General features: G+C 49.6%; 9 protein-coding genes across 9 annotated transcripts; 4 read left to right on the forward strand and 5 right to left on the reverse strand.

The window, feature by feature from the left end:
- Positions 1-892: 892 nt before the first annotated feature.
- N7508_008460 (Mis12-Mtw1 family protein) lies at positions 893-2,718 on the forward strand (the record flags this gene model as incomplete). The annotated part of the gene is made up of 4 exons (XM_058466524.1): positions 893-1,091; positions 1,162-1,725; positions 1,797-2,136; positions 2,187-2,718. The coding sequence occupies 4 exons, from the start codon at positions 893-895 to the stop codon at positions 2,716-2,718; spliced, it is 1,635 nt and encodes a 544-aa protein (XP_058314370.1).
- A 1,236-nt stretch (positions 2,719-3,954) lies between these two features.
- Positions 3,955-6,495, reverse strand: N7508_008461 (threonine/serine exporter family protein; the record flags this gene model as incomplete). The annotated part of the gene is made up of 1 exon (XM_058466525.1): positions 3,955-6,495. One exon carries the CDS (start codon positions 6,493-6,495, stop codon positions 3,955-3,957), a length of 2,541 nt encoding a protein of 846 aa, XP_058314371.1.
- Positions 6,496-9,304: 2,809 nt separating this feature from the next.
- Positions 9,305-10,012, reverse strand: N7508_008462 (acetolactate decarboxylase; the record flags this gene model as incomplete). Its single annotated transcript, XM_058466526.1, has 1 exon — positions 9,305-10,012. One exon carries the CDS (start codon positions 10,010-10,012, stop codon positions 9,305-9,307), a length of 708 nt encoding a protein of 235 aa, XP_058314372.1.
- A 682-nt stretch (positions 10,013-10,694) lies between these two features.
- N7508_008463 (thiamine pyrophosphate-binding protein) lies at positions 10,695-12,564 on the forward strand (the record flags this gene model as incomplete). Its single annotated transcript, XM_058466527.1, has 2 exons — positions 10,695-10,776; positions 10,829-12,564. 2 exons carry the CDS (start codon positions 10,695-10,697, stop codon positions 12,562-12,564), a joined length of 1,818 nt encoding a protein of 605 aa, XP_058314373.1.
- A 1,412-nt stretch (positions 12,565-13,976) lies between these two features.
- N7508_008464 (uncharacterized protein) lies at positions 13,977-15,791 on the reverse strand (the record flags this gene model as incomplete). Its single annotated transcript, XM_058466528.1, has 1 exon — positions 13,977-15,791. The coding sequence occupies one exon, from the start codon at positions 15,789-15,791 to the stop codon at positions 13,977-13,979; it is 1,815 nt and encodes a 604-aa protein (XP_058314374.1).
- Positions 15,792-17,951: 2,160 nt separating this feature from the next.
- Positions 17,952-20,195, reverse strand: N7508_008465 (putative APSES transcription factor; the record flags this gene model as incomplete). Its single annotated transcript, XM_058466529.1, has 3 exons — positions 17,952-19,813; positions 19,877-20,063; positions 20,154-20,195. 3 exons carry the CDS (start codon positions 20,193-20,195, stop codon positions 17,952-17,954), a joined length of 2,091 nt encoding a protein of 696 aa, XP_058314375.1.
- A 384-nt stretch (positions 20,196-20,579) lies between these two features.
- N7508_008466 (NADH dehydrogenase [ubiquinone] 1 beta subcomplex subunit 7) lies at positions 20,580-21,009 on the forward strand (the record flags this gene model as incomplete). The annotated part of the gene is made up of 3 exons (XM_058466530.1): positions 20,580-20,631; positions 20,694-20,815; positions 20,905-21,009. The coding sequence occupies 3 exons, from the start codon at positions 20,580-20,582 to the stop codon at positions 21,007-21,009; spliced, it is 279 nt and encodes a 92-aa protein (XP_058314376.1).
- A 1,251-nt stretch (positions 21,010-22,260) lies between these two features.
- Positions 22,261-24,608, forward strand: N7508_008467 (glutamate--cysteine ligase; the record flags this gene model as incomplete). Its single annotated transcript, XM_058466531.1, has 7 exons — positions 22,261-22,271; positions 22,330-22,402; positions 22,470-22,535; positions 22,593-22,735; positions 22,786-22,911; positions 22,964-23,549; positions 23,601-24,608. The coding sequence occupies 7 exons, from the start codon at positions 22,261-22,263 to the stop codon at positions 24,606-24,608; spliced, it is 2,013 nt and encodes a 670-aa protein (XP_058314377.1).
- A 151-nt stretch (positions 24,609-24,759) lies between these two features.
- Positions 24,760-25,221, reverse strand: N7508_008468 (uncharacterized protein; the record flags this gene model as incomplete). Its single annotated transcript, XM_058466532.1, has 1 exon — positions 24,760-25,221. One exon carries the CDS (start codon positions 25,219-25,221, stop codon positions 24,760-24,762), a length of 462 nt encoding a protein of 153 aa, XP_058314378.1.
- Positions 25,222-25,661: the final 440 nt, after the last annotated feature.

Raw genomic sequence — 25,661 nt, forward strand, 5'->3', positions numbered from 1 at the left:
ATGCTTGCTGAGTGCATCAGCTCCGAGCTAGATATATATATTCAAAACAGATCCCAATACATTCTTCTATCCTGACTATCACCCTTTTTTACCTTCATATCACTTCTCAATCCTTGAACCCAATGATCATTCATACAATATCCATCCAGTGCCAGATATTTGCTGCCCAAGCATGATCAAGCTGGCACTCATGTCTAACATCGGATACCGGGAATCCACTATATCTAAGAAACATGAAATCTGCAAGGGGAACAATATGATGATTCTGTGCTTATTCTAGGAGGGTTTCATCGATCAGAGCAAGTATAAGATAAACAAGAAGAAGTATAGCCATGTAGATAATTGAAGTATAACGGTCGCAAATCCCGAAGGAGACTAGCGCGGTCCCCACGCGCCCGACCAAAACAACCGCGTGCGAGAATCTAACCCACCACTCACCACCCCCGACCTATGCTGCGCTCCCCTTGCGTGTCTTTTCGCAGTGAAACCGAATAACGACATCGCATAATCTGCTGCTCATCTCCTGCAGTTCTGCATCTTGACGCGACCCGCGCCTAACATTCCGCCCACCGCGAACCGATTGCCGCGAGCACCGACAAGCTTGACCGTGCCACCACCATATACGCGGCAACAGAGAGTAAGGCAACTACTCAAATCGATCCAATAGCTTTACTGAGAGCCAGTTGAGCTGCCAGAGGAGTCGTTCCAAGTCCGGCATTCTTCCGAAGAGGAGAGTTGAGCTTGTTGATTCTCCAGGAAGCCTCTTGAACCAGGGGTATTCGACTGGAGAAAAAAGACAACACGAAGGAGCTAGCCAACGTGGAAACGGAGAATATCCCATTTCACGAGGTTTATCAATAACGAAAAGAACCCCGCGTGGACCCATCCTGACATGACAATCGCGGTCCTGGCGACTACTACGACTACGACAAAGCGTCGCGAACCGCTGGGGACGATCGCAATGGCGGCTCCAAAGGCGCAATCGCAATCCGCGGGCGCATCCAAAGGCACAGGGGACCGGAGGACCACGCGATTCAGCTCAAGTAAACAAGGACTTGAGGAGATGACAAAGGACGGGAAGCGGAAGCCTGGTGAGTAATCTGCGCCGAATGAGGATTTTGCGCGATCGCGTAGGGAAACTGTCTAATTCAGCGGCTACAGTGCAATACGAGGAGGATGATGGATTTCAATTCTCGCGAAAACCGTCCAAGAAGTCCCGACCTTCGATTGAAGCGGTTCCCGAAAACCCCAATTTGGATATTGAGAATGCGCCTCCAAAAGCAACACCGAGACGAGGGCGGCCACCGAAGAAGCGACCGGAAGACACCACTGGTTCAAGCGGAGTGCCAGTGAAAGGTACATCCGTGGAGCTCCCGAGCAGGAAGCCAACGAGGGGGTTTGGGAGGACCTACACCGAATCTGAAGCTCAACCCGCTACCGTGACGCGCTCATCACATCCCCGCGATAGTCCAGAGCACGAGCCAGGGGCCAAGAAACCGAGGAAAGGACGACCCCCGAAAGCGAAAGCCCCAGAGACAAACGGATACCAGTCACCAGAACAACCGCCTGCGGGTACCAAGGTGGCACTACCTACGGCTGATACCCCGGTGATTCAGCGCAACAAAGAGCTACGGGGCGGGAAGGGCGAGAAGAAGGGACGACGAAGCAGTTTGAGCAGACGCGGACGACGAGCCAGTGATTTAATTGACTCGGGCACGTCTAATGGTGGGTTTCCTTTTCTATTGAGGATTATTAGGATTATTAAGGAACAAGTACTGATTTTCTCTATAATATAGCATTGCCCCATCGAGAAGTCAGCGTGGCCGATTTCTACAAACACATTGCAGATGAAGGTCTTCCGGAGCCGCGGAGGATGCGCCAGCTTTTGATCTGGTGTGCGACTCGTGCACTAGGCGACAAGCCTTCAGGAGGCTCGAATTCAGATGACCAGAGTGCGCGTTTAGCAGCACGTGTGATCCAGGAGGAGCTACTTCGCGAGTTCTCGAGCAATTCAGAACTTTCCAACTGGTTTTCTCGTGAAGAGGTGAATCCTCCAGCTGTGATTGTGAAGAAACCGAACCCACGAAACGTGCAGAACACAGAAAAAATCAAGGAATTAGAGGAGCACATCCAAAAGTAAGCAGGTCAATATCAGTTGACGTACAATTTGGCTAACAAAATCCCAGATTACAAAAAGAACGACAGTCCCTCAATGCAATCCTTCGTCAACCAGTAATTCCATCCTTCAAATCGGAGTCACGACCTGAACAGCAAAAGACGACACAATCTTCCCAGAAAACACAACGGGAAGAAGTCGATTTCTCTCTCCTAGACCCCTCTCAACAAGCCATATTGAGATCTCTCAACCCTCCGACTCCATCAGAAGAAGAATCTTCTACCACATCTTCTACCCGGCCACCTATGACCCCATCTGCCATCTCATCCCAACTGTCACGTATTACAACTGGTCTAGCACCAACACTCGATGCATTTGCAGCCGGTGTACATGATATTGAACTGTACCGCGCTTCCGCAGATATCGTGTCATCCCGAGTACTTCGTATTTGCTCACAACGACTGGAAGAGCGCGACGCGCACAACACACAAAGCCGTCTCGCAATCGAAGGTGGCGACAAAAACAAGCCACCAGATGTACCAAGGCCCCGAGAAGACCTGGGTCTTATCCTGGGAGCACTCAGTCGGCTCGAAAGGCGATAGAACTGCCATTTATCTACTGTGTCCGGGGATTCATTCTCCCGTGTTATACCCTCAATAATTTGTTTTCTGGCGATTCTCCATTCGTTTCCTTCTTTCTTTCCCTTCTTCGATCTGGGAAATACTGCAAGTGTTCACCACGAACCAACTGTTAGCGACGATCTTGACGAGCCTCAGTCCACGGGGCTGGGGAAAGGCGCATTTATGGGTTGGGATGGCATTTACATCTTTTTCACAAGCTCGGAGTTTTGGGGTTGTGATCTTTTTCATGAGGTGAATTGTGACTTTGGGCTGGGGTAAATAGGTAGCCTACTAGTGCCTAATGCATGCCATTAACTGTTACAGCAACACTCTTATATCCAAGAGATGAAGCTTGATACGAATAGAGTATAACCCGCAGATTAATCTAATACAATTCCACGAATGGGCTTACTTCTATTGGCTGTGTTCTGCAGCCTGCCGGAAGCTAACACAATTGAGCCCCGGCAGTAGGGTCCCTTGCAGACAAGTCGAGGAAACAATGCTATACAGTTAGTGGAAGACTCGAAAACAACGCCATAAATTAACATAGCAAAAGCTAATATAGCCTAGGTATCTCAAAGACCAACATTGAAAGATTGTACTCCGTATATAGCGAACAATAACAAACAGAACGACAGAATACAAATTCAAACCAACGCAAATGACAAAGCTGCTCCGTCAATAGATGTTGATGCTTCAAGAGCCCGCTGATGAAAACAAACTGAAAATCAAAGTTGACACCCCAAGACAAATCCCAAATAAAACAATTTTGCTCTTCTGCCTCCATATCCAAAAGACACCCGCAAATCAAGTCCAAAGCAAGTCCCGGGAAAAGGAAAGGTCAGCACAGAACAAATACACTCAGGGGGGTCCTCGGTGATTTTGGTCGTGGCTCGTAAGAATTCGTAGCTTCTATATATGTCCAGACGGAGAGTCGGGAGAGAGAGAGATGGTCGATATAGACTCGGTCGGTGGAGGGGATTCAGGGACCCAGTCCGCATGCATATGCAAGGCAACATTCAATTCGCCGCTCAATGACGAAATAGATAAGAGGGATGATCTCCATAGATTATCAAGATACACTGCAGGGGGCTGATAAGTTGAGGCCCACACATGCAAATGTTCAAGACCGCAAGCCAGACATGACGCGAAGATATCAAATGCAAAGGGGATGCCAGGGGTTGCCGGCCAAGTATTGGCAGCTCAGAAACTGGCAGCTCAGAAACTGAACAGTCCACTTCGCTTCTTGCCTAGTGGATAGACAACCAAAGCAGCGAGGAACAGACCGACAGTCGTGCCAATAGCAACTTGCACCATACCATATCCGATATCGAAGACGACGCCATAGCTCTGGTTCTTCGCCTGATCAGATGAGAGGTTCTTTGCTGCGTCGACGAACCCCTGCGTTCCATTGTTGACGACCGCGTAGGGAGACCGGGTCATCTCTTCTGCAGAGGTAATTCCCGATATCAGCGAGCCACTAGCCGCAAGACCAGAGGGAACGAGAACGAAGATGGCTGGCAGCATGGCTGCAGCGGCGAGGCCGTGTCGTAGCCGACTGTAGAAATTCCCCATTACGCCAATGACAAAGGCACCGAGGGCATTGGAGACCTGAGTATTGGAGTAAAAGCGCTTAGCACTGAAATAATTGACCACGTAGCCTGCCAACGAGATGACCATCATGATAGGAATTTGTCGCCACTTGGCACGGTTGACAATTGCCAAACAAACAGTGAAGATAATCACGAATGGGAACCGCTGAAGGTACTCATTGCGAATGGGACTGGCAGGACATGTGTATGCAGTTGAGGCTTGCGAGTCAAGTAGTCCGTACACGGCTGTGCCAATTGTGATTCCGAACCCGAGGAACAGAGAGTATATGATGGCATAGACCATGCGGACGGATCCAGCGATGATACTTCGTGATTGGAGCTCGAGACTTGCACAAAGGACCGTGTATCCTGGTAGGATGAGGGCAATGGCTGACTGTGCTAGAGCCGAGAAGCAGAAGAGAGGTTCACCCTGGAACCTGATACTTCCAAAGGCACGGGCGAGGAAAGAAGTCAGTACTGCAGCTGATATTTCGAACACATTGGAGTATAAGCTCGATTTTGGCGAGAGGATCAATTGTAGTATTCCAAGGAGACAGCCCAGCAGGAAAGCGACAGGAATATCGATTGGTCGGGCGTTGAAGGCGAATGGCCCAACTGATGCACTGGCACAGCCGTGGGCGAAGATCAGGAAGAGGATGTGGAACTTGCTCGGCTTTTTCATCACCTCGTCCAGCCGTTGGATTGCCTCCTCGACCCCAATGACATCGTGAATGACTTCTTTGTAGATCTCATGGACATCAGCTAGTTTGCCCAAGTCGATTCCTTGACTGGACCGGACAACCTTGACTTCAGTTGTGTGTGTAGAAGCATCATCGAAGGAAATGATCATACAACCAGGAATGTACAAGAATTGACCATCGATCTGGATGACTCGGGCGGTCATTCGCATGTATTCCTCTAACCGATGAGTCGGGGCTCCATACTTCATCAGAGCACGACAAAGACGGATCAGATATCGCTGCCGAGACAGGAGTTCAGCAATATGAACCGTGATATGGATCTCGTCTTCGAGGTGAGATTTAGGCCTGGAACGACCCCCTAAGCTCGGGATTGCAGCACCGCTACTGCGGGAGCGTGTAAGCATCGCAAAAGGCGAGCTAGAGTGGTGGGAGGATCCAGCCATGGAAATGCTGGACCGAGCAGAGGACTTCTCATACCACTTCTTGGGTGGCTTCCAGACAGAGTCTGGGGACAAGCCACGTCCACTCCATTCAGACGTGCTCCCCTGTCGAGAGCGTGTCTGCCCATAGCGACCACGGCTATGACCATGGCCATGACTATGATGTGAATGGTCGTAGAGTTTGAGCAGTGACGAAAGAACGCCTCCGCGGTACTGAGTCGGCCGGTCATAGGACTCGGAGTCTCTGTCTTCGCTTGGGGTATCCTGACCAGATGCAGACGGAGCACGAAGGCGAGTCAGGAAGTCGAGGTCTCGGGGTGACATTTGGCGCAAAATACAATGGGCTTTGGAGATGCGCGGAGTTGATCGCCCGTCTAGGAAGGCCGATTCATGGTCATGTATGAAATCGTCGAAGAGTTGTTTCTCAGGAAAAGAGATTATAGGAAAATTATCCCCATCTTCCGCATATGCTGCCTCAGTAGGAGTGGAGGCGATAGAAGACAAAGATCGACTTGGCGTCGGAGATTTTTGAAGGCTGAGAAGGGAGGCGAGTCGATGTGCCCTTTCATGCGCACAGTAGATAGCCCCCTTGTCATTCGTACGCTCATGGAGCTCCCCTACAGTCCCTGAGCTAGTCCTGGTGCTGATCGTCAGGCCAGTGACATCCACTGACGCGCTAGTGAGGCCATCGGCCCCTAAGGGAGCCAGTGAGGGGCTTGGGCAGTTTTTTTCTTGGATAGCTGGAATGTTGGCCGTGGGCAGTTGTCTTTGCGGCAGCTCACAACCCCTTCGGTCAAGTCGGGAGTCGATCGCTGTGGGTTTGCTCTCGGATTCGCTGGCCACTTTGAACTGATTCGTGCTGGGAATGCCTGCATTCCGATGCTTGTCCTGTGCACCGCCACTCGGGATCCGCTGAGACTTGTCAGGTCTATAACCGGGCAGTGAGGAACGCGAGCCTGATAGTGGTTTATCGTCAGGGTTCGAACGGCGGGAGGAGATCGGAAGGTCAAAATAACCCCCCGCCATTTGCGTGTTTTTCTTAGAATAAAAAGCTTTTTATTACTTGGTTACTCAGTGGAGCTCACAGGCCTCTTCGGTGACCGAGCCTTTGGACAGCTGCACGCGCTGTAGGGCTAAATGTAACCCGGCAACAGTCAGATATGTGAGCTAACTTGGAGAGCTTAGCCTGACAGCTTCACAATCCTAGAGAGATAGAGCTGACCTTGCTCACTGTAGAGCATAGAGAAATCGCAATCGCTAGAGCGAAGCACCAAGACTGAATAAAACCCACACACCGTGGGGTTTCTTCCGGAAAGGGGGTCAGGATCGGTGGAAGACCTGCCAGGAATGGGAATTATGTCACGAGTACACAAGTATAGATAAGAGGATAACCTACCGTATCGGAAAATAAAGGCGTCTGCAACCTCGGAGGAAGGGGTGAGTGTGTGGGAGGGGAGGAGCAGATCGATATAAAAGAGACATAGATCATAGCCTGGGAAGGTCTTTCTCTATTCACGCCATTCTGCGCCTGAAAACAGCAAGAAAGAAATAAAAGCGCTTTTTCAAGTTTGTCGGCAGCACACGGACCATATCAAGAAGAACTAGAGACACAATGATGGATTGGTGGGATTTCGTCGCCATGATGATCCCGTGTAGCCACGAAGGGGTCTCTTCCGTAGGCTCTCCCGCTTGAGTTTTGTGTTTTATTTTATTCTTATTTTGCTTTTTGCCACGGAAGACCAGCTTGCAGGTTTGATGACCAGAATAGAAGATGGGTCAAGGTATGCCAGGGCACAGCCTACCGGAATGATTCACAATAGATACGGAAGGCCTTCGTTGGTGGGTACTTCCCGGGAGATTGACGCGTTAGCCGGAATAGACCCAGTTTTTCTGACCCGAAAGGAGGTGATATGCATCAAGGCTGAGGTCCTGGATCGTGGAATAACGACACGCATTACAAGATCTCGACTGTTGTCCAAACAGACAAGTCCTCAAGGTAGAGAAGGGGGCCGAGCTCATGGTCAAAGAGACCAGTTGGTTCCACAGGCCCATGAGGTATCACAAAGTCGCTAAGAGAGTCCTATTGCTGTGGCCAAAGGGGTGTTGTGGTATCGGGATATGGCTGAAAAAGGATCTTCAGGATCGGAGGTTGAAGTAGATCAGTGGAGCAACCTTTTTTCTAGAGCAATTTGCCTTTCATGTTGACTCAGTTGCTGCATGGAGTCTGACATGTTCTCTATGTGCTTTCAAGCGCATTTGTAATGCGATTGTGAACTGGTCCAGCCCCTTGTGTGCCTTTGACATGGGAAATCACCCGACAGGCGAAACATCGTCATGCATGCAAGATGCCTGCAAGATGCCTCCTTATCACTCGACCAGTCGAGAACGATAGATCTCAATCTATTTCATACCCACTTGCATAGTCCACGTAAACCGTGTCTCGGGATCGCTCCGGATTCTCGGGAGTCCGAGAACACTTCTCCTTTCCGACCAGGATGTTGGTAGATGAATATCCAGACCGTGCGTGAGATCACGGAAGACCTCCGAAACCCGACTTGGCGCTTAGCACTTGAAGTTTGAAAGATTTTGATCCGTCACGGTGCAGTATAAGTACTGCAGACGAAAGAGTTGCACCAATATCTGGGGAAGTTGTTTGTGCCCTCGAGCTCAGCCATTTCATGGCCAATTCCGTCCCTTGCCAATAGGAACGTGCGACAAACACACATGCACTCCTAGCTCAAAGCAAGCCCCTTTCTATGATGTCAAGATCTCCACGACCTTTTAGCTCGTCCTTGTGGCACCCAGAGTGACTTATCTAGGAAGTAGTCACTACAATGTGAGCGCTTTTCAAGCCCCAAATTGGACGAGTTTCAGAAGTTTAAGCTTGCAGTTGTGGCTATTGCCAGCCATCCCGGTCAGGAACAACCTGGAGGGGGAGGGTTCATATGTGGCAATCACAAGGTATTTTGCTTGGCTATCATGCACTGTGGCATATGAAACGTTAGGATGACTTGGATGAGACTAAGACCATATGCCCGTAGAAACCCGTTCATGAGAGTAATTTTGGAGCACTCTATCACATGTTGCTTCTTTCTGGGCCGGTGGTTTTATATCAAGCCGAGTGGCAATACACTGACGTCTACCCTATGTCTTCATGCAGCAATGTGACCGCACGACTGCCTGTGCTACCCTTTTTCCTCTTCCTCTTCCAGGTCACACTCCCCTAGCAGTTGTGCCGAGCATGACGGTGTGACCTTTGAGAGATGCAGGGACCAGTGCTTATGCTTGGACTGCAGCGTGTAGACGTCCCACGGATGCTCTGTTCTTGGCTAGACACAGGTATGAAATGTCAACATCCCCGGAGAAACGATTGCAGATTCGGCAATAGCCCCTTGTAGACAGCCATCTGCATGCCTAGAGAAAGGGAGAAAACGAAGCGCCTCGCTGGTTTGTGCTCCAATAAGGGTAGTTGGCTTAAGTTTTCAGGCCGTCATGGTTGCTGTGTGAGAGCAGTCAGCCATGCTCTATGAATTAATTATTACCTATCAAATAATTGGAGAGATTAGGAAAATACTGCACCAAGTTGAAGTGGGAATCAAACACGAGATACTTGGATTATTGATTGCAGGAAACGAACTTGACCAGGGACAATCTACAAGTCTAAAAAGTCTATAGAAACAAGCATGGCTAAGTCTAAGTTTCACTTCTGGGAAGGCTATATATAGTGAAGCAAAGTTACTAGGGGTACTAACTTTGCAACTCATTCAACAAGAGAGTTCACTGTGATCCAGAACCGGACCCCGATACTGTATCCATGAGACAAATTGAGGTTTAGCTAACCTCCCTCTGCAGCATGAAGCTCAGCTTCTCTTGCACCCTGAATGACATCCTGGTTGAATTCTTCGTTGTGAGGCAGCTCAACTGTATACTTGTCAATAACAGCCGCTTGGAGGCTGACATCCCCAGTGAACCCGGTCACATGCCCCCCTCTAGTTTCATCCTTTGACAAAAAATGCAAGTGAAAGCCCGCGACACTGAAGCCCCCACTGAAAGCTGGAGACCAAAACCCAACTAGTGTGCCCTCAATATTCTCAAGGCTCACTATTTCCTGTCGTTTGGCCAGCTCCGAAAGGGGCTCTCGGGGCCTACATTGTCCTGCTATCACCCGGAAAGTGAGCTGACTGAAGACACCATCGAGGCGAATTGATAGGAAGCAGTTCTGCTGAGAGGGCAGCAAGGGGTTCAATGCCTCGGGTAGCGAAGTCAAGCTAAGTGAAGACAAGGCCTTTTGGAAGGTTGGCTGGAACCGAGTGATCATGACAAAAGGAAGAGCGTCGGACACTTCGACTCTTCGAAGCTGCTCGCCCGGAGGAAAGTGGTAGGCTTTGCCGTCGACTATCACCACCTCTCCATTCAAGCCAGGTACAGTGCCGAGGCCATGATCGCCTTGTGCAAGGGCATCTTTCAGTGCAGTACCTGTTTGACAGATGCCGTCCAACAGAGCACTGAGAATGGAATACTGATAGATATTGTTTGTAGCCATTGCGTCTGAAGCTAGGAGATGAAGTTGGTGTAAATCGTGACGCACAGGACTTTGAGTGTATATCCGGAAAATTAATGCGAAGGTGAACTCTCGGGCTAGGCCCACACTTTATCCCTAGGGTCTTTGCAGATCTTTCTCGATCATCACAATAGAATATCACAAGAGCTGATTGCTCCAAGATAGGCATGTTCCAATTGATTGCCACGATTCGCCTCTCCGATGGAGGGTGGGTGACACAGTGGCGGCTCCTACATCTCGGACGGGAGGCACTTTCTAACGCCATTGGTAGAATAGGGCTGGAAAAAAAGCCCGAGAATTGTCGATCAGCTCACCATGCATCCCGATGACTTGATCACTTACCACTATAGTCGCCTTACTTACCCGATGGTGTACACATAGAGCACCCGATCTATATTTCCATACCTCTATGATCGAATCATGAGAAAACGGTCACCTCTATGGCTCATCTGAAATTCCCTAAACTCGATGAATGCTAACATCATTGGCCATTGAGAAATGGGTGGTTACACAAATCAAGGGCTTGTATTGGAGCATTTGGAATGGATGGAGATACCAGAAACAAGCACATAAATAGGCCTACGTTGAGACTTGCAGAACCGTTCAGTGCATTGATTCCATTCATTCTTCTCCACCATTCCGCCATATCAACTTCAAACCCCACATGAGAGACTATCGTTCCAAAGCTCCGACGGGAGGCGAATTGCTCTGTGAGCTTCTCGCGAGTCACAAGGTGGACCATGTGTGTGAGGGAACCTCCCTAAAAGTCACCATGGTACTGTTCTAATCAAATATTAGTTGGATATCCTGGTGGTGCAGCTCTTCCTCTTTTTGATGGAATCTACAAGACCAATCTGTTTCAATTCATCTTGTCTCACCATGAACAAGGCGCCGGCCACATGGCAGAAGGCTACGCCAACGCCAGCATGAAACCAGGCGTTGTCATAGTGACCTCCGGCCCTGGAAGCTCCAATCTCGTCACGCCGATGCTCAATGCCCTTTTGGACGGTACACCCATGGTGGCAATCTGCGGCCAGGTAGCTACCGCGGTCCAGGGAACTGGAGCATTCCAAGAAATCGAGATCATGTCACTTGCTCAGACATGTACAAAGTGGTGCGCTTCTGCGAATAAGGTCCATGATTTGCCGGAAATCATGCACGAGGCGTTTCGTCAGGCCACCTCTAGTCGGCCCGGACCCGTCCTTGTTTCCATACCGAAGGATATAGGCAACGCGGTTCTTGAAACAGTTTCACTTGGGTGCCCTCTGACACCACCAGAGGAAGATGCGCCGAAAGAATTCGTGCCCAGGGAATTTATGCCTCGGGCTACGCTTCCTGATATCACTTGTGATATCCAAAGCATCCAGTCTCAGGTTAGCCAGGTCGCAGCGCTTGTTAACAATGCCCAGCGTCCGGTCATATGTGCTGGTCATGGAGTCTCCGCTTGTGAAGACGGACCCGCATTGCTGTCTCAAATTGCAGAGCGATACAGAATTCCTGTCACAACCACCTTGTTGGGACTGGGATCCTTTGACGAAGAGCATGAGCTGGCCTTACATATGATAGGTACTTATGGTGCGCCTTATGCCAACTACGCCCTTCAGAGTGCCGACCTCGTACTTGTCTTTGGAGCCCGTCTGGACGAGAGAGCTGTCGGCAGTCCAGCTGGGTATGCACCCAAAGCTAGAGAAGCCGCTTGCACTGGAAAAGGAGGGATCATTCAATTTGATTTCCACCCAGAGAGTGTGGCCAAGGTTGTCAAACCAACACAGCTCATAGTGGGCGATTTGGCCGTGACCTTACCCCTTCTGCTCTCTCGGCTAGAAGAAAGAGACAACCATTCATGGCTGGATCAGGTGAAGACTTGGAAAAAGCGATTCGCATTCCGAACTCCTCTAACAGACCTGACCAGCCTGTGTTCTCCACAGCAGGTCATTGCAGAGGTCGACCACCAGACAGCACCATTCAAGCACTGCACTACTCTGACCACAGGTGTGGGACAGCATCAAATGTGGGCAGCGCAGCGCTACAACTTCAGATCTCCCCGGTCCTTCATTACATCTGGAGCTCTAGGAACCATGGGGTTCGGAGTCCCTGCCGCCATTGGAGCTCAGGTGGCTCAGCCAAATCACATAGTGATTGATATCGACGGTGATGCCTCATTCTGCATGACTATGGAAGAGCTTCTCACCGCGTCGCAGTACAACATTCCTATCAAAGTTATTGTGTTGAACAATGAAACTCAAGGAATGATTGCCCAGCTCCAGCGGTCTGATTACGATGGTCGGATTTGCTACAACCGCCAGGCCAATCCCAATTTTGTGCAGCTTGCCGAGAGCATGGGATGTGGGAGTCGGCAATGTGGTAGCTCTGGGGAGCTTTCAGATTGTATCCGGTGGCTACTAGAGTGTCGGGGACCGGCATTGTTAGAGGTCTTGGTGCAAGAGGTGGAAATGCTCCCAATTGTGCCGAATGGAAAGGCACTGGATCTAATCAAACTGGAATCTGACTCTGTTGAAACTTTGCTGGCTTGAAATATAGAATTTCTTTTATTTAGAATGTCATCTTAATCTAGAATGCATGCTTTTTCTTCCCCGATCTCTTTTCTCAAACCTGCATATGAATCAAGCCACCTGCAATTTGGTAAAATGTACCGAGTTTATCTGGTGGTAGCTGAAAAGGGAGAAAGGGCCATTTCAAGCCTGAAGGGTTGAGCAGCAAACCTCAAACCCAATTGGACAATTCTTGTCACCTCGTTTCTTCAACTCTGCTTGATCACACATGTGTAGATCCTGTGGAAAAAGCCTGTAGGTCGGGAAAACCGAGGAGTTGAGTAATTAGATACATCTCTGCCGAGAAGACACAAGACTTGTCAATAAATGACCTTGTGACTACAATAAAGCGAGATCGGAAGGTCGCAAGGCTGTCGCATATGCGTCTGAGTACGGCTATGATGGTATCCTTCAAGTACATTTCGAACGACCTATTTTCAAATAGACAAGGCAGATGCTTTGTTTCGTGCAGTCGAGAACGCGAACGACAACCATGTGAAAGTCGTGCATGACCTGCTCGAACACCGACCAAAACTGATAGAGTGGGAGCCTGGAGATATAGCAAAGTCTTTGATCAGAACTCACGAGACTCATCAGCTTGCTTCTGCTCAAGTACTTTGGACTTCAGCGCCAATATCTTGAAATGTTGGAAACGTCGCACAGCGCGGTGCAAGGCTCAGCAGACGCGTCTCTGGAACATTGAAGTTGTGCTAAAACCACATAGAGCAAATGTCAAGGGAACACAGATTCCATTTAAAGTGCGAGCCATGCTAAAAAGCAAGTTTTTTCCAAGAGGATAAGGACTGTAGCGTGCTCTGATATTGGGGTTGACTTCTGTGCCACTTAGAATTGCTGTACGGCATAGTAATTAGTGAATGGGCTCTTAAAACTCATAGCTTACAAGTTACATGCTAGGCTTTACGAAGATCAAATAGCGGCAAGGAGCATGAGATGAAAAGGGAAAGATTATCCTGTTGATATGTACATAACCGGATGTACACCAGAAACCGAATGTCAAAAGACTGTACCGTGGCCAAGGTCTGTTCCAACCATGATCTCGGTTTGTCTGATCTCCAATCCCAGGTAATAAGTTATTCTGTCCAAGCTCAGCTGTGGCGAGGGTAGGTAACAGAAGAATAAAAGGTATTGGAAAGGAAAGGAATGAATGAGAGAAAAATAAAGTCATTGCAGACCGATCGAGGTCTTTCGTCACGAAACATAAGTGCTAGCAATGTAGCCAGGGATAATAATGATGGAAAAGGAGTGGAAAAGGTTCAACCTTCATCGAGGCTCGATCACAAGAGTCGAGATAGCAAATAAAAGACAAGACCAATCCAGAAGGAAACATAAAAAGAAAAAAAAGGTCATACGTCGCTGTCACATGATGTTCGGTATTACATGAAAGGGGTCTTACGCTTTTCAGCGCTGGACAGCACCAACATCGGCGTCTTGCGCCTTTCTGGTGCCTGAGCCACCGGCCCCTGGCCAGCAACAACAGCCGCCACCGAGGGCGAGGAGGTGCCACTGGCACTAGGCGAGGGAGCATATTCCCCACGAACATCCACGAACTTCGACCCAAAATAGCCACCATCCTCGCTGGTTGGGGTAACGCTGTGGAAGGGACTGTCTGGGGAGCCACGCTCCCGACCAGACTTCTCCTTTCTCTCAGATCCAATAGCACCATTGGCCACTGCACGCAGGCTACCTAGACTGGGCTTGCTGGAGAGACTGCCGCTGCGCACGGTGGCATCATCGCCATCAGAGAAAGTGAACTCCTTCTCACTTGCCGGAGTGTTGGTACCACCGCTGCTATGGTATCCAAGACTCCGTGTGTCACCTCGACGCTCAATACCCGCACGAACGAGGTTGTGAACAGCACGGCGGCGTTGGCGAGTCGCGAAGTTCTTGCTTCCCTCGTGCTGGGAAGTGGGCTTTGCGACAAGATCCTCGAGCGAAGGAGGCCCACGGGGCTGACGGCTGGGGTGCTCACCAGCACGAGCTTGACCGGGTCCAAAGGTTCCAGTGGCAGGTGTCGGCGGCAGTGCAGCAGACCGAGGACCATGCCCCACGTTGGCCTTATTGGTATCGATATTAGTCTTGATGGCCGGGTTGAACGAAGGGGTTTTCCGGTGGCCGCGGCGAAGAGCGCTCATAGATGCCTCGTGCGGCGGGGAGGGGCTGCCAGTGGGAGGTGACATGGGTTGCGGGAATTGCATCACCGAATGCGCAGATTCTGCGGGAGGAGAGATCTCTGCACGGAATTGCGGCACTTGCTGACCAACATGGGAACGGGTATCTTGATAGGGCTGAGGCGAACCATCTTCCTGAGAGTTATCCATGAGGTAGCTTTGCTGGCCAGTCAGAGGGTTGTAAACGCAGAACATTCCAGGCTGACCAGGAACCGGCTGCACAATCGGCTGAACGCCTTGCTGGAGCTGCTGCTGATAGAAGCCCATGCCGGGAAGGGAGGCATTCTGCTGTTGCTGAGGAAGAGACATGCCCAAATTCAGACCTTGGAATTGCTGAGCCGCAGCAGTGACACTGATCAATTGCTGCTGCAGGCGCTGTTGCTGAGCAGCAAGGAACAAATTGGTTGACATGATTTCGGCGTACATGTTCTCATCGATGGGGATGTCACCACCAATATCAAGCATTGGGGGTGCAAGCACCTGCTCTGGCAGAGTGTACACCATGCGATTCTGCTGTGCTTGGTGCGCCTGCTGTGCTTGGTGCGCCTGGTGAGATTGATGAGACTGGTGCTGCTGATGAGACTGGTGCTGCTGATGAGACTGGTGCTGCTGATGAGACTGATGAGATTGATGCGAGTTCATGCCCTGGTTAGCGTACATCTGCTGCGGAAATCCGGTTCCCGTCGCAGTTTGTGGAACTCGATCAGCTCCTCGGCTAGGGAAACCAGGGAATCTTCCACCCTCCATTGCATTCCGTTGTTGCTGGGAGGGAATTGTGGCAGATTTGGGAGCAGTGCGTAACCCAGCCAAGAGATGAGAACGACTAGTGCGTGGAGTAGAAATTGAGGCAGAGGCCTGGGACTCATCGATCGTAGCAATTTGGGGTGGCACGCTCAAACGCTTGATATGAGAACCTTTGCGGCGCGAAGCAAACCCAGAGCCTGGAACCCCGAGGGAACCGCCATTATCGAAGGAAGAGTTGAAAGTCATCTGAGCAAGACCGCCAGCGTCCATACTCATATTTGTTGATGAGGGGAGAATTGTTGGTATGTGCAAAATAATGCAGGTGGAGCAAGTCGCGTTTTTTTTTTCACGTCCGGGATTCGAGAGAGTTTGGGGTCAACCACAAATCTGAGCTCACTTCCCGATGATTAAGAAATTATGTTGTCTATGCAAGGAGGAGCGCTGAAATGAACCTGCAAATCCAGATTCGACGGCCGAGAAGGTAAACGAAGATGCGAAATTCGGGATATCTGCGGAGAAAAGTCGGTTAGCGACATCAAGTAGATGAGGGAAGACACGCGTACCAATGCAAAGAAGCGGGCGACAGGCTGGTAATAAGTATGGCAATGACCAGATCAAGCTGTACAAGAGCTGCACTGAGTTTGAGATTCGCAAAGCTTAAAACAAGCGTCGAAGCAACGAGCAAGTGAAAGTAACGGGGTGACAGGCACCAAAGGAAGGAACAATTATGTGGATATCGCGGGAAGGTCTGTAAAGAAAGTCCGCAAAGGAGAAGTAGAAGAGAAAAGCCAAAGGGAATGCTCTGCAAATCCCAGGTCAATAAGAAAGAGAGGTGATGCGAGGCCGAGGTTCGAAGACCTGGAGGCTGAGACACGAGCTGAGGTATCAAACAGCTCAGTGCTATGCAGATGACGAAACCAGGTTCAGAAACCAGGTGAAAGGACAAAGGTCGGAAAAGTAGTGTGAGATCGGGTTTCGGCCAGACGCGAGTAACCTTTTCAGGGGCGGAACAGATCGGAGACTATTTGCAAGGTTGCTTTTTTTTTGTCTTTTCTTCCAATAAACGAGACGAGCTGCAGGGAAAGAAGGAATGCAGACGGGGGAGAAAAAAGAAAGAAAGAAGCGAAAATTAGGATGGATGAGAAAGAGAAGAGCGAAGTTTGAGGATGTGGGGAATTATCGAACTGGTGCGGCCTCAGGCAGAGTATACACGCTAGTCCCAAAGGAGACTAGATTGGACACTCAGGTACAACTTCTCCCATTATTGTTTGTTTCTTTCTCTATTTCTTTCGTCTGGGAGCTCCTTATGGTGTTTTGTGTTATTGGGCAATTCAGCATGACTTCCGTATCTCTGCCTAAATCCAGCTTGGTGATATGAATAAATGCCCCCTCGGATCTGACTGGCTCGTCCTATCAGCCAATAAGCAGCACACCCAGGCGTGGAGTGATCCCCCATCACATCCCCAGCCAAATCATTGGCTGCTAGCCACTAGCGGCGCGACGTGGCCGCCGTCTACGCCTGACAATGTCCCTGGAGCCGCTCGCCGCTGGTGCCAAGCTGCCGGAGGCAGTCAATTGTCTCACCTCGACTGCTTGCTAGCTAGCTTGTTACTCGTTCATAATTCATTTTGATTATTCATAATCACATTCCGGGGCTGAAGATCAGGTGGAATTGCACAGACCATGGAACTGTTCAGATCGTGTGTCGTTGTGGGAGCTACCGGGGCTAGCGTGATTATGATCTGCATTCACGATGGGCCATGAAGATCTTGGATGTCAACTCCATATTTGCAGACACTTGAGCCACGCCCTTTTGCCACCAATTTACTCCCTAAGTTACATGTGAATTTCTGGCTTTACATTTCAATTGTTCGCTGTACAGACTTCGCTCTGTACAAACCTGAGCAAGCGCTAGTCAACCCGTATACAATAATTTCGTTCCATCTTACCAGTAGCTACTGCTTCAAATGCGCCATCTAATTTTAGGGGACGGTGGAGACAGTAATACTCAAAGTCTCGGTTCTTGAAGCCGTTCAGTCTCGCACAATAGTCAAACTGAGCCGTACTGCGCACTCTCATACACCACATCCCACTCAGTGACGGATTTACAAAATAATTTTCTTCATGGAGAACCCCAAATGGATGAATATATCACAGAGGGAAGTGATTAAAATGTCATTGTGTTCAAGGAAAGCCGTTTCCTCCTTATGTACACACTCAACCCTGTACAGGCCCACGGGAAACACTTAGACAATCCGTGTCCAAATAACTCCCCCCGACAATACGTGTAAATGAAGTGACGAGAAGCCATGAAAATATGAGAAAAAGACAACGGACATGGAGAAACGAAGAAACAACACGTGGGGTATCTGCTGGCTCTTTATATGCCAGAAGGAGAGGAATCAATGAATCGTGAGATGTAAACCAAGGCAAGACCTAGGCATCAACTGGAATACCAGGCCCAGTAAGTGAAGCCGAATCGTTTTGAGACGGTAGTCGACGGTGGCCTAATTCTGGAGTTGTGCCTTTGCCGTTCATTCGGTCAAACTCCAAGGTTTCGGCTAACTCAGCAGCCATAGGATCAAGGTCTTCTTCTCTCAGTCCGGTCGCCAAAGCCACAAGTTTGCGGTGTACATCAAACTTGGTGCTCACACCAGCATCCGCTGTTTGCTGGGCTAAATCTTTGACGGTATTGCGACGAATCCTCTGGGCAGAGCACAGCTCCTGGGCAAGTTGATATCGAGTCAGCAAGTCGTCTTGCTCAAGAGAGGCTGGCGTCGGTTTTGGTGTCTCCGTAATCGAAAGTTGCCGTGCTAGACGTGAATGCTGTATCTGCTCGAGAAGAGACTCGTAGCTAGCGCGCAACATTTCATAACGTCCAAGCTGATCGTCACTGCGCTCGTATTCAGCTTCCTTTGCTGATAATGTAGCAATCTGTTTTTGAATCTTCTGGCGATCAGATTCGAGTTGTTCATGTAATGCTTCGGGGTTGGCAACGTCATTGGAATCTTGTTGGTTGATCTTCGAGTTTCCGTATGTAACAGCAAGCTTTTTATTAGCCTCTGCCATGATTGTTCCTATCTTGGAAAGCAATTCCGAGGTCGCAGGAGCATCGGCCGTGAGTGCAGCCGAGTGATGATCTGCCATAAGACCACCCACTTCACCATCCATGTGATCATTAGCCATTATGGTAGAGGATGGAGCGGGAGGGATGTCATGTTCCGCGTGGGTGGTTCGGTTTGAAATTATACTAGCAGTCTCTCCTTTGTTGTTGACGAGATCACCAGCGCGGTGGCAATGCACGAGAAGTATGTTCACCAGGCGGAAAGCGCCATTGCGAGCAGCGACAAGAACGGCTGTGTCACCATTCTGATCTTGGCATGAGAGTAACAAATCAATTTCATCTTGCGAGCACGTCTTGCATAGCTTATCAAGAAGCACCTCACAGTAATAACGAGAGCTCTTCCATTTTCCCTTGCTTCTGGTATTCTCTGCAATGTGATGGAAAATAGTGGCACCAAACCAGTCCCGGAAAGACACAGTGTCCAGGAGCAGATCGAGAAGTGCCTGGAACGTTCGCTTTTCATAGTTATTGGTGAACAGAACAGCTCGAACGAGCGGCGTTTCTTCATGCTCCGAAAGTGCCTTGACGTTGGCCCCTCTGCGCAGAAGATCTTGCACGATCATCAGGTCACCCATCGCGCAGGCCCAGTGCAGGGCCGTATTTCCGGAGTCGTCGATAGCGCGGTCGACTTGGAAATGGGCAGGGGGTTCAGGAGGAGGAATTCGTGTTGCCTCTGGAGCATCGCCAACAGTCATGAAATAGTCCAGAAGTTGATCACCATAAATAATATGTTCCTGTTCGCTGATCGACATCGCGGTTGCTTCATCCACTCCACGCTTCCGCTTCCGACCACCATGCGACATTTGAAGCATGTCTTCGTCTGCAACCATTGACGAGGATTCGATTGTAGCATGTCCAAGTGATTCATTGTCATCGAATCCGGCATTGAGATCATAATGGTCTTGTGGGATGGTTGGAGGGCCCATGCTTCGCTGAGGTTGAACAACAAGAGTCTCTGCCGCCGCCGCTGCCGCCGCTGCGGCAGCAGCAGCAGCAGCACGGCTTGCGGCGGCTGACTTTCGTGGCGCTCTTGGTTTGGATGGAGCAGAGGTATGTTTCGGCGCGGGTGGGGGACTGTGATCTCCAGCAACATAATCGAAGATGGGAGCTAATTTAGTGAGGATGTTGTTGCGCTCAGCTAGTTGGCGACCTTCCGGGAGTGGAATCCATGTTCCTATGGGCGATTAGTGTCAGATAACAATGACTAAGATTCAGATCTCGCGCTTGCAAAGCGTACCCTGATATTTGCCATAACCACCCTGGACTTTCTCGTGCACCCCCTTCTGCACCTCGCGTTCCAGGATGCGAGTTCGTGCTGGTTTGTCAAAGCCCGCTGCTTTGAGTATATGTGTTGCATTGACCCAATTATCACCCCGTCTTCTCATGACACTGTCGCCATCGATCTTGAACTCGAGCACAGGGACCTGGTGATAATTATATTAGTCGCTATACGTGCCATGCGGGATACAATGCGAAATGTAATGGTGACCATGTTTCCTTAGCGATATACTTACACTGCTATAAGTAGCAGAGTAGATTTGGTCCATCCCCGCCATGATTAGCGTCGCCGTTGGCCGCTGCAATCCAGTAGGTTCCTGACGAGCAAAATGCCACGCTGCGCACGTTTGCGTCCGGTATCACTCGTTGAGGATCCACGAAGTAATCAGCTTAGGAATGCTTCGAGGCTCTAATGCATTGCATACAAGAAAAATGCAGACCAAGAACGTAGAGACACGATTTGGTGGAGCTAGGACCTGGACGCGCCTTACGCGTAAAGTGGTGGTTTCTGCGAGCTAAGCCTAATGCAGCGAGTGAAGTCATGTGATTGGATCACGTGGACAATATCGGGACAGCAGGAACATCAAATGAGCGGGAATCGCCAACTTTGACCTGCCTCTCCTTCCCCGCTCCTCGCCTTTACAACCTTCAATACCGATAAAATGACTGTTATCGAGTCGGTCAAGAGCGCTGTGGGCCTCTCGGAGTCCTCCGGTAAGAATTTGAAGCCATTGATCAGCAATCAAAAGCTTTGGCAGGAAGTTAACTTCTCCCAGCAACCCGCCAGGAAATGTCCGAAGCCCGCCTTCCCATGCAATACAGAGACTCGTGTGCACACCTTTTGATCCCTTTGAACCGTTGCCGGCAACAAGAGTACTACCTTCCCTGGAAGTGTGAGGTACGAGATCCCTCGATTGCAAAGTCCCAGCACGCCCCGATTCGATCAGTGCGCTTTGCAGAGCCGGTCAGCTAATGCGATTCATATAGGATGAGCGACACTCCTACGAAAAGTGCCAGTACGAGGAGTTCAAGAAGCGCGTGGCCAAGATGGATGAGCTGCGTGCCGCCAAGGACGGCGCCCGCAGCAACTAAATTGTGCGACTACTGGTATGCGCGGTCGGAGCTGCTTGCAGAGCAGCTAGTCATGTAAATAAGAGATACACCGAAACTGCTTATGGATTGCCTTTTGGCGTTGGGACCTTTTCCATTGATATCGGCCACTTTATCCGCCCATCTGAACAACAATTGGTTTTATGATTTGCCTGCGACCCAATGCTTTCTTTGACATTGAACAACTTAACACACTGGGCGTGCTTCTCGTTTAGAGCTGCACTTGGCAAAGTGGACGTCGCATCAGATATTCCTGCTGGATATCTTGACAGGCCGATGCATTTGAGAGCACATCACATACCTTCCAGCTGTCGCCCCTTGCTGGAACTGCGGATCAATGGCTCCGGCTGTAATTTTTTGGATCACGAAACTATTGTCATATCTGTGCCGTTTCCACTGCTCTCAGTAGGAGGCTATACCCAATATATTGTATGCCGTAGAAGTATCGATATCATATTTATGACTATATGATTTCATTTTGGTACTTACAACCTCTTTATCGACTTTATGTAATTTCTTGCATCAATCTTGAATGGTACTTTGCTTGACCACACCGGTGAAGATTGAGTATTGGATTCATGCAAACAGTGGCTAAGGGCAAGATAAACATAGACCGTTGTATTCTAGACCCTGCGCGACATAATCGGGTGACGAAGGATGGACTTTGCTTTCCAAAATATCTGACACTAGGCATAGGAAAGCAGATAGGCTTTTTCTAACAACGCGCAAACATTTATCATATCCATTTTCTTACAGCTGCAGTGCTCGGACCTATAATGCCGGTGGTTACGATAATCCCTGCACACGCAAGTGCAGGGATCAATCTCACCAGGCTCTGTCCAGCCTTCTACGCCAGTACACCATGCCTAGTGAGACAGTCTGATCCTTGACAGACTCTTACAGAGTTAAATGAAGTCCAGCAATGTATATACTTCGGGATAAACCAATCACCTGACTGCTTAGAAATCAAGGCCGTTATCGCCGAGATGCCCCGCCAGGTGCGGCGGTTGCGGCATCTGAAAATTCCCCCCTCATGCAATTCGTCGTTTCCGAATTGCAAAGAACAAGGCAGAAGTGGACTTGGAGCATGCGCGGGGTTATATACACTTGATCTGCCCCGGGGTTCTTCGTTCGACTTCGGTTTTCTATCACTCTGGGCTTGTCCCGATCTTACCCCATACTTGTGCCCGGACTTCATATCTGAAGTCGTAGCAAGACTTTGGTCTCAACGCAATGGGTCTTTTGTATGTGCTTACTATGACTCAAATGACCAGCTATCATTTGTCTAATATCAACAAACAGAGCACTTGGAACAGCGCTGGAATGGCCTGAGGCCAAGAAAAAGGCGGGCCAGGTGCGCCAGTGGGGCATTGAAGTATGTGACATGCATTTGATGCATTTACACTGCACCTGCAGAGAGCGACGACTGCTGACACGATCAGCAATTACTTGCCAATTGGCGCAGAGCAAAGGGTAAGGAGCGCGATGCTCTTCTTTGGGGTGATGAGGTATGCTATTAAGTCTGGTGTATCCCGGTCGCGTTGCTTATCAGATTTTGGACTTAGGTTGAGTACCTCGTGGTAGCCCTCGATGATGCAGCAAAGAAATCCCGGCTGTCCCTGGCCCAGGCTGACATCTTAAAATCATTGGCGAGAGACGAAGCGCTGTGGAAATCTGGAACTAGCAAGGGCAATAAAAATGGAGAGCAGTGAGTGGGATCTGACATGGACAAAGAGAACCACATCTGACAGCTACTAGTGAGGGCGAGGAGCCTCCGCATTTCCACCCCGAGTTTGGAAGGTTCATGCTGGAAGCTACTCCGGGACAGCCGTGGGGCATTGGGTTCAAGGATCTACTCAAGGTAGAGTCCAATATGAAGTGGAGGTAGGTTCCTTGGACAGTGATATAGCTTGACAACATACTCATGGTTTCAAAGACGGGAAGTTGCGAGTGCCCACATGGCGCCGAACGAAGTCCCCATCACTTTAACAACTTTCCCTCGACTGGGAACAAAGGACGATTACATTCAGCCATATTATCCTCCCTCTGGGCCAGCTCTTCGCTCGCAATTTGTTCCCGATGAGATTGCCAATCCGCACATTCGGTTCCCGACTCTTGCTGCTAACATTCGATCACGCAGAGGCCGCAAGGTCGAATTGAATGTACCTGTTTTCCATGACATAAACACACCAAGGCCATTCAAGGATCCAACGGTCGATTACGATCTCCATAATTGGCCCGAAGATGACGATGTCCGTAATGGTGCCGCCAAGGATGATCATGTTTACATGGATGCAATGGCATTTGGAATGGGAAGCTGTTGTCTGCAAATCACCTTCCAAGCAAAGAACATGACTGAAGGAAGACGCCTTTATGATCAGTTAAGTCCTCTTGGTCCTATTTTACTGGCTCTTACTGCCGCCACGCCTATCTACAAGGGTTTCCTCGTGGACACGGATGTGCGATGGAACCAAATTGGCAATGCAGTCGATGACAGGACTCCCGAGGAACTTGGCGAAGCCGTAGGTCTATCAGAAATAAGGAGCTCGAGCCCCGAAACTAACGTCTTGCAGCCTCTCAAAAATGACCGCTGGAGAATCCCCAAGTCTCGATATGCCTCTAACTCTACCTACATCTCCCAAGATCCTCGATTGCGGAAGGAGTATTTCGATCCTGATCTAGTTGTCGATGAAGATATCAAGAAGCGCCTCATGGACGGGGGAATGGATGATCTTCTTGCCACTCATTTTGCACACCTCTTTATCCGCGACCCATTGGTCATTTTCTCCGAAGATCTTGAAGAGCTTGATCTCAACAAGGGCGACCACTTCGAGAACTTACAGTCTACCAACTGGCAACACATGCGATTCAAGCCACCACCACCCGACAAGGACGATATCGGCTGGAGAGTTGAGTTCCGCTCCATGGAGATTCAGATTACCGATTTTGAGAATGCGGCGTTCAGCATTTTCATCGTCCTTATTACTCGTGCCATCTTGAGTTTCGATCTCAACTTTTACATCCCGATTCAGCGTACAACTGAGAACATGGAAACAGCACACGCTCGCAACGCTATCCATGACCGGAAGTTCTGGTTCCGCAAGGATCCCTTCTCTCGCAGAATTCCTCGGAGCGCACAGCAGTCGATGAACGGCAGCACCTTCTCATCCACGACATCCTCGGCTGTCAACACTCCTCCTCCCTCTCCTCCTCTTGGTCCCGTTGACTCCGAGTTCGAGCTCATGACCATCTCCGACATTGTTAATGGCTGTGCAGACGGCACATTTCCAGGTCTGATTCCACTCGTGGAATCCTACCTTAACAGCGTCAATGTTGACGTCGAGACCAGATGTTTCCTAGCCAGCTATCTTGACCTTATTCGCAAGCGTGCCGATGGAACTCTCTGGACCGGGGCTCGATGGATCCGTGAATTCGTTGCCAAGCACCCTTCATACAAGCAAGACAGCGTTGTCTCCGAGGAGATTACCTACGATCTTGTGAAGGCTGTTGAAGAGATGACTATCAAAGAAGGCAAAAATGGATCAGTTGGATGGGAGCTGCTCCGAGGCAAAAAGAACTAAATAGAGGCATCCACTCACAAATAGATATCCGGAGTGGAAGCATATACAGCCGGAGCATAATCTACTTTCACATATTCATGACATTCGAGTCAGCTCTCATAGCGTCTGATCAATCAATATTTCTCATCGTAGTTCACAATTTTCTACCCTTCTAATCCAATAACTTTTCCTCTTCGGTTGGCTGCCGACAGGAATCCGCGAGTCCAGTGACCTTCCATATCCCGTTGAGCTTATGCAACACGAAAAGTTCGACACCAACGTGATCCACGATCCCATTTATCTTCGACCTGAAAGGTGCCCAAACGGCGGCGAGGTTGCCGGATTCCTGCACTTTGATCTCGGGATCCCAAATGCGCTCGTTGATATCATCCTTGAGCGTAGCAACATGCTCAACAAACGAACCGATCGTGCAGAAACGCAGGGAAGTCGGAGATGGAGGTGAAAGGGACATCCCTCCAGCCCGAACGCAGTGTTTCTCGAAGTCGACCCGTGATTTTGTGCTTAGTGCGGCGAGGAAGCCCTGAGTGACAGCGATGATGGCATCTGCCTCCTCCGAGGGTTGTTGTTGGAGTCCTTCCCTAGAATGAGAGTGGTTTGACAATGACCAGCACATATCTAGAAAGATTCCAAGGTGGAAAGCATCCGGCCTTCGCTTCCCAGGCTTGTTTGTTTTTCTGCATATCGCACTTTCATTATTCTCCTCGCGGCAACAGACAGCGAACAACTATATGTACATGTGCAAGTACCTGTACAGGAAATGTACTTTAACCCACTATTGTCACCGTTGCAGTCTCGATCGGCTTGTTGTTTCGCTCGGTTCCACCTGTATGACCTTGTTCCATATCTGGAATCCTGCGATCTCCGCCACCGTCATATCAGAGGGATAGGTGCCTCGTGTGTCACACATTGCCTTGTCTGATGGTTTATAGGCTTAGCATCTCGATGCGGTGATCCCTCTGAGATTGACTCCTTCCATTATTGGTCTATTGATTACCTTGAATGTGTATCATATGTGACTATCAAATATGAATGTCATTGCTATCCATGTCTAAT

Source organism: Penicillium antarcticum, assembly GCF_028974205.1.
Source record: "Penicillium antarcticum strain IBT 31339 chromosome Unknown utg000009l_segment0_segment0, whole genome shotgun sequence".
Classification (NCBI taxonomy): domain Eukaryota; kingdom Fungi; phylum Ascomycota; class Eurotiomycetes; order Eurotiales; family Aspergillaceae; genus Penicillium; species Penicillium antarcticum.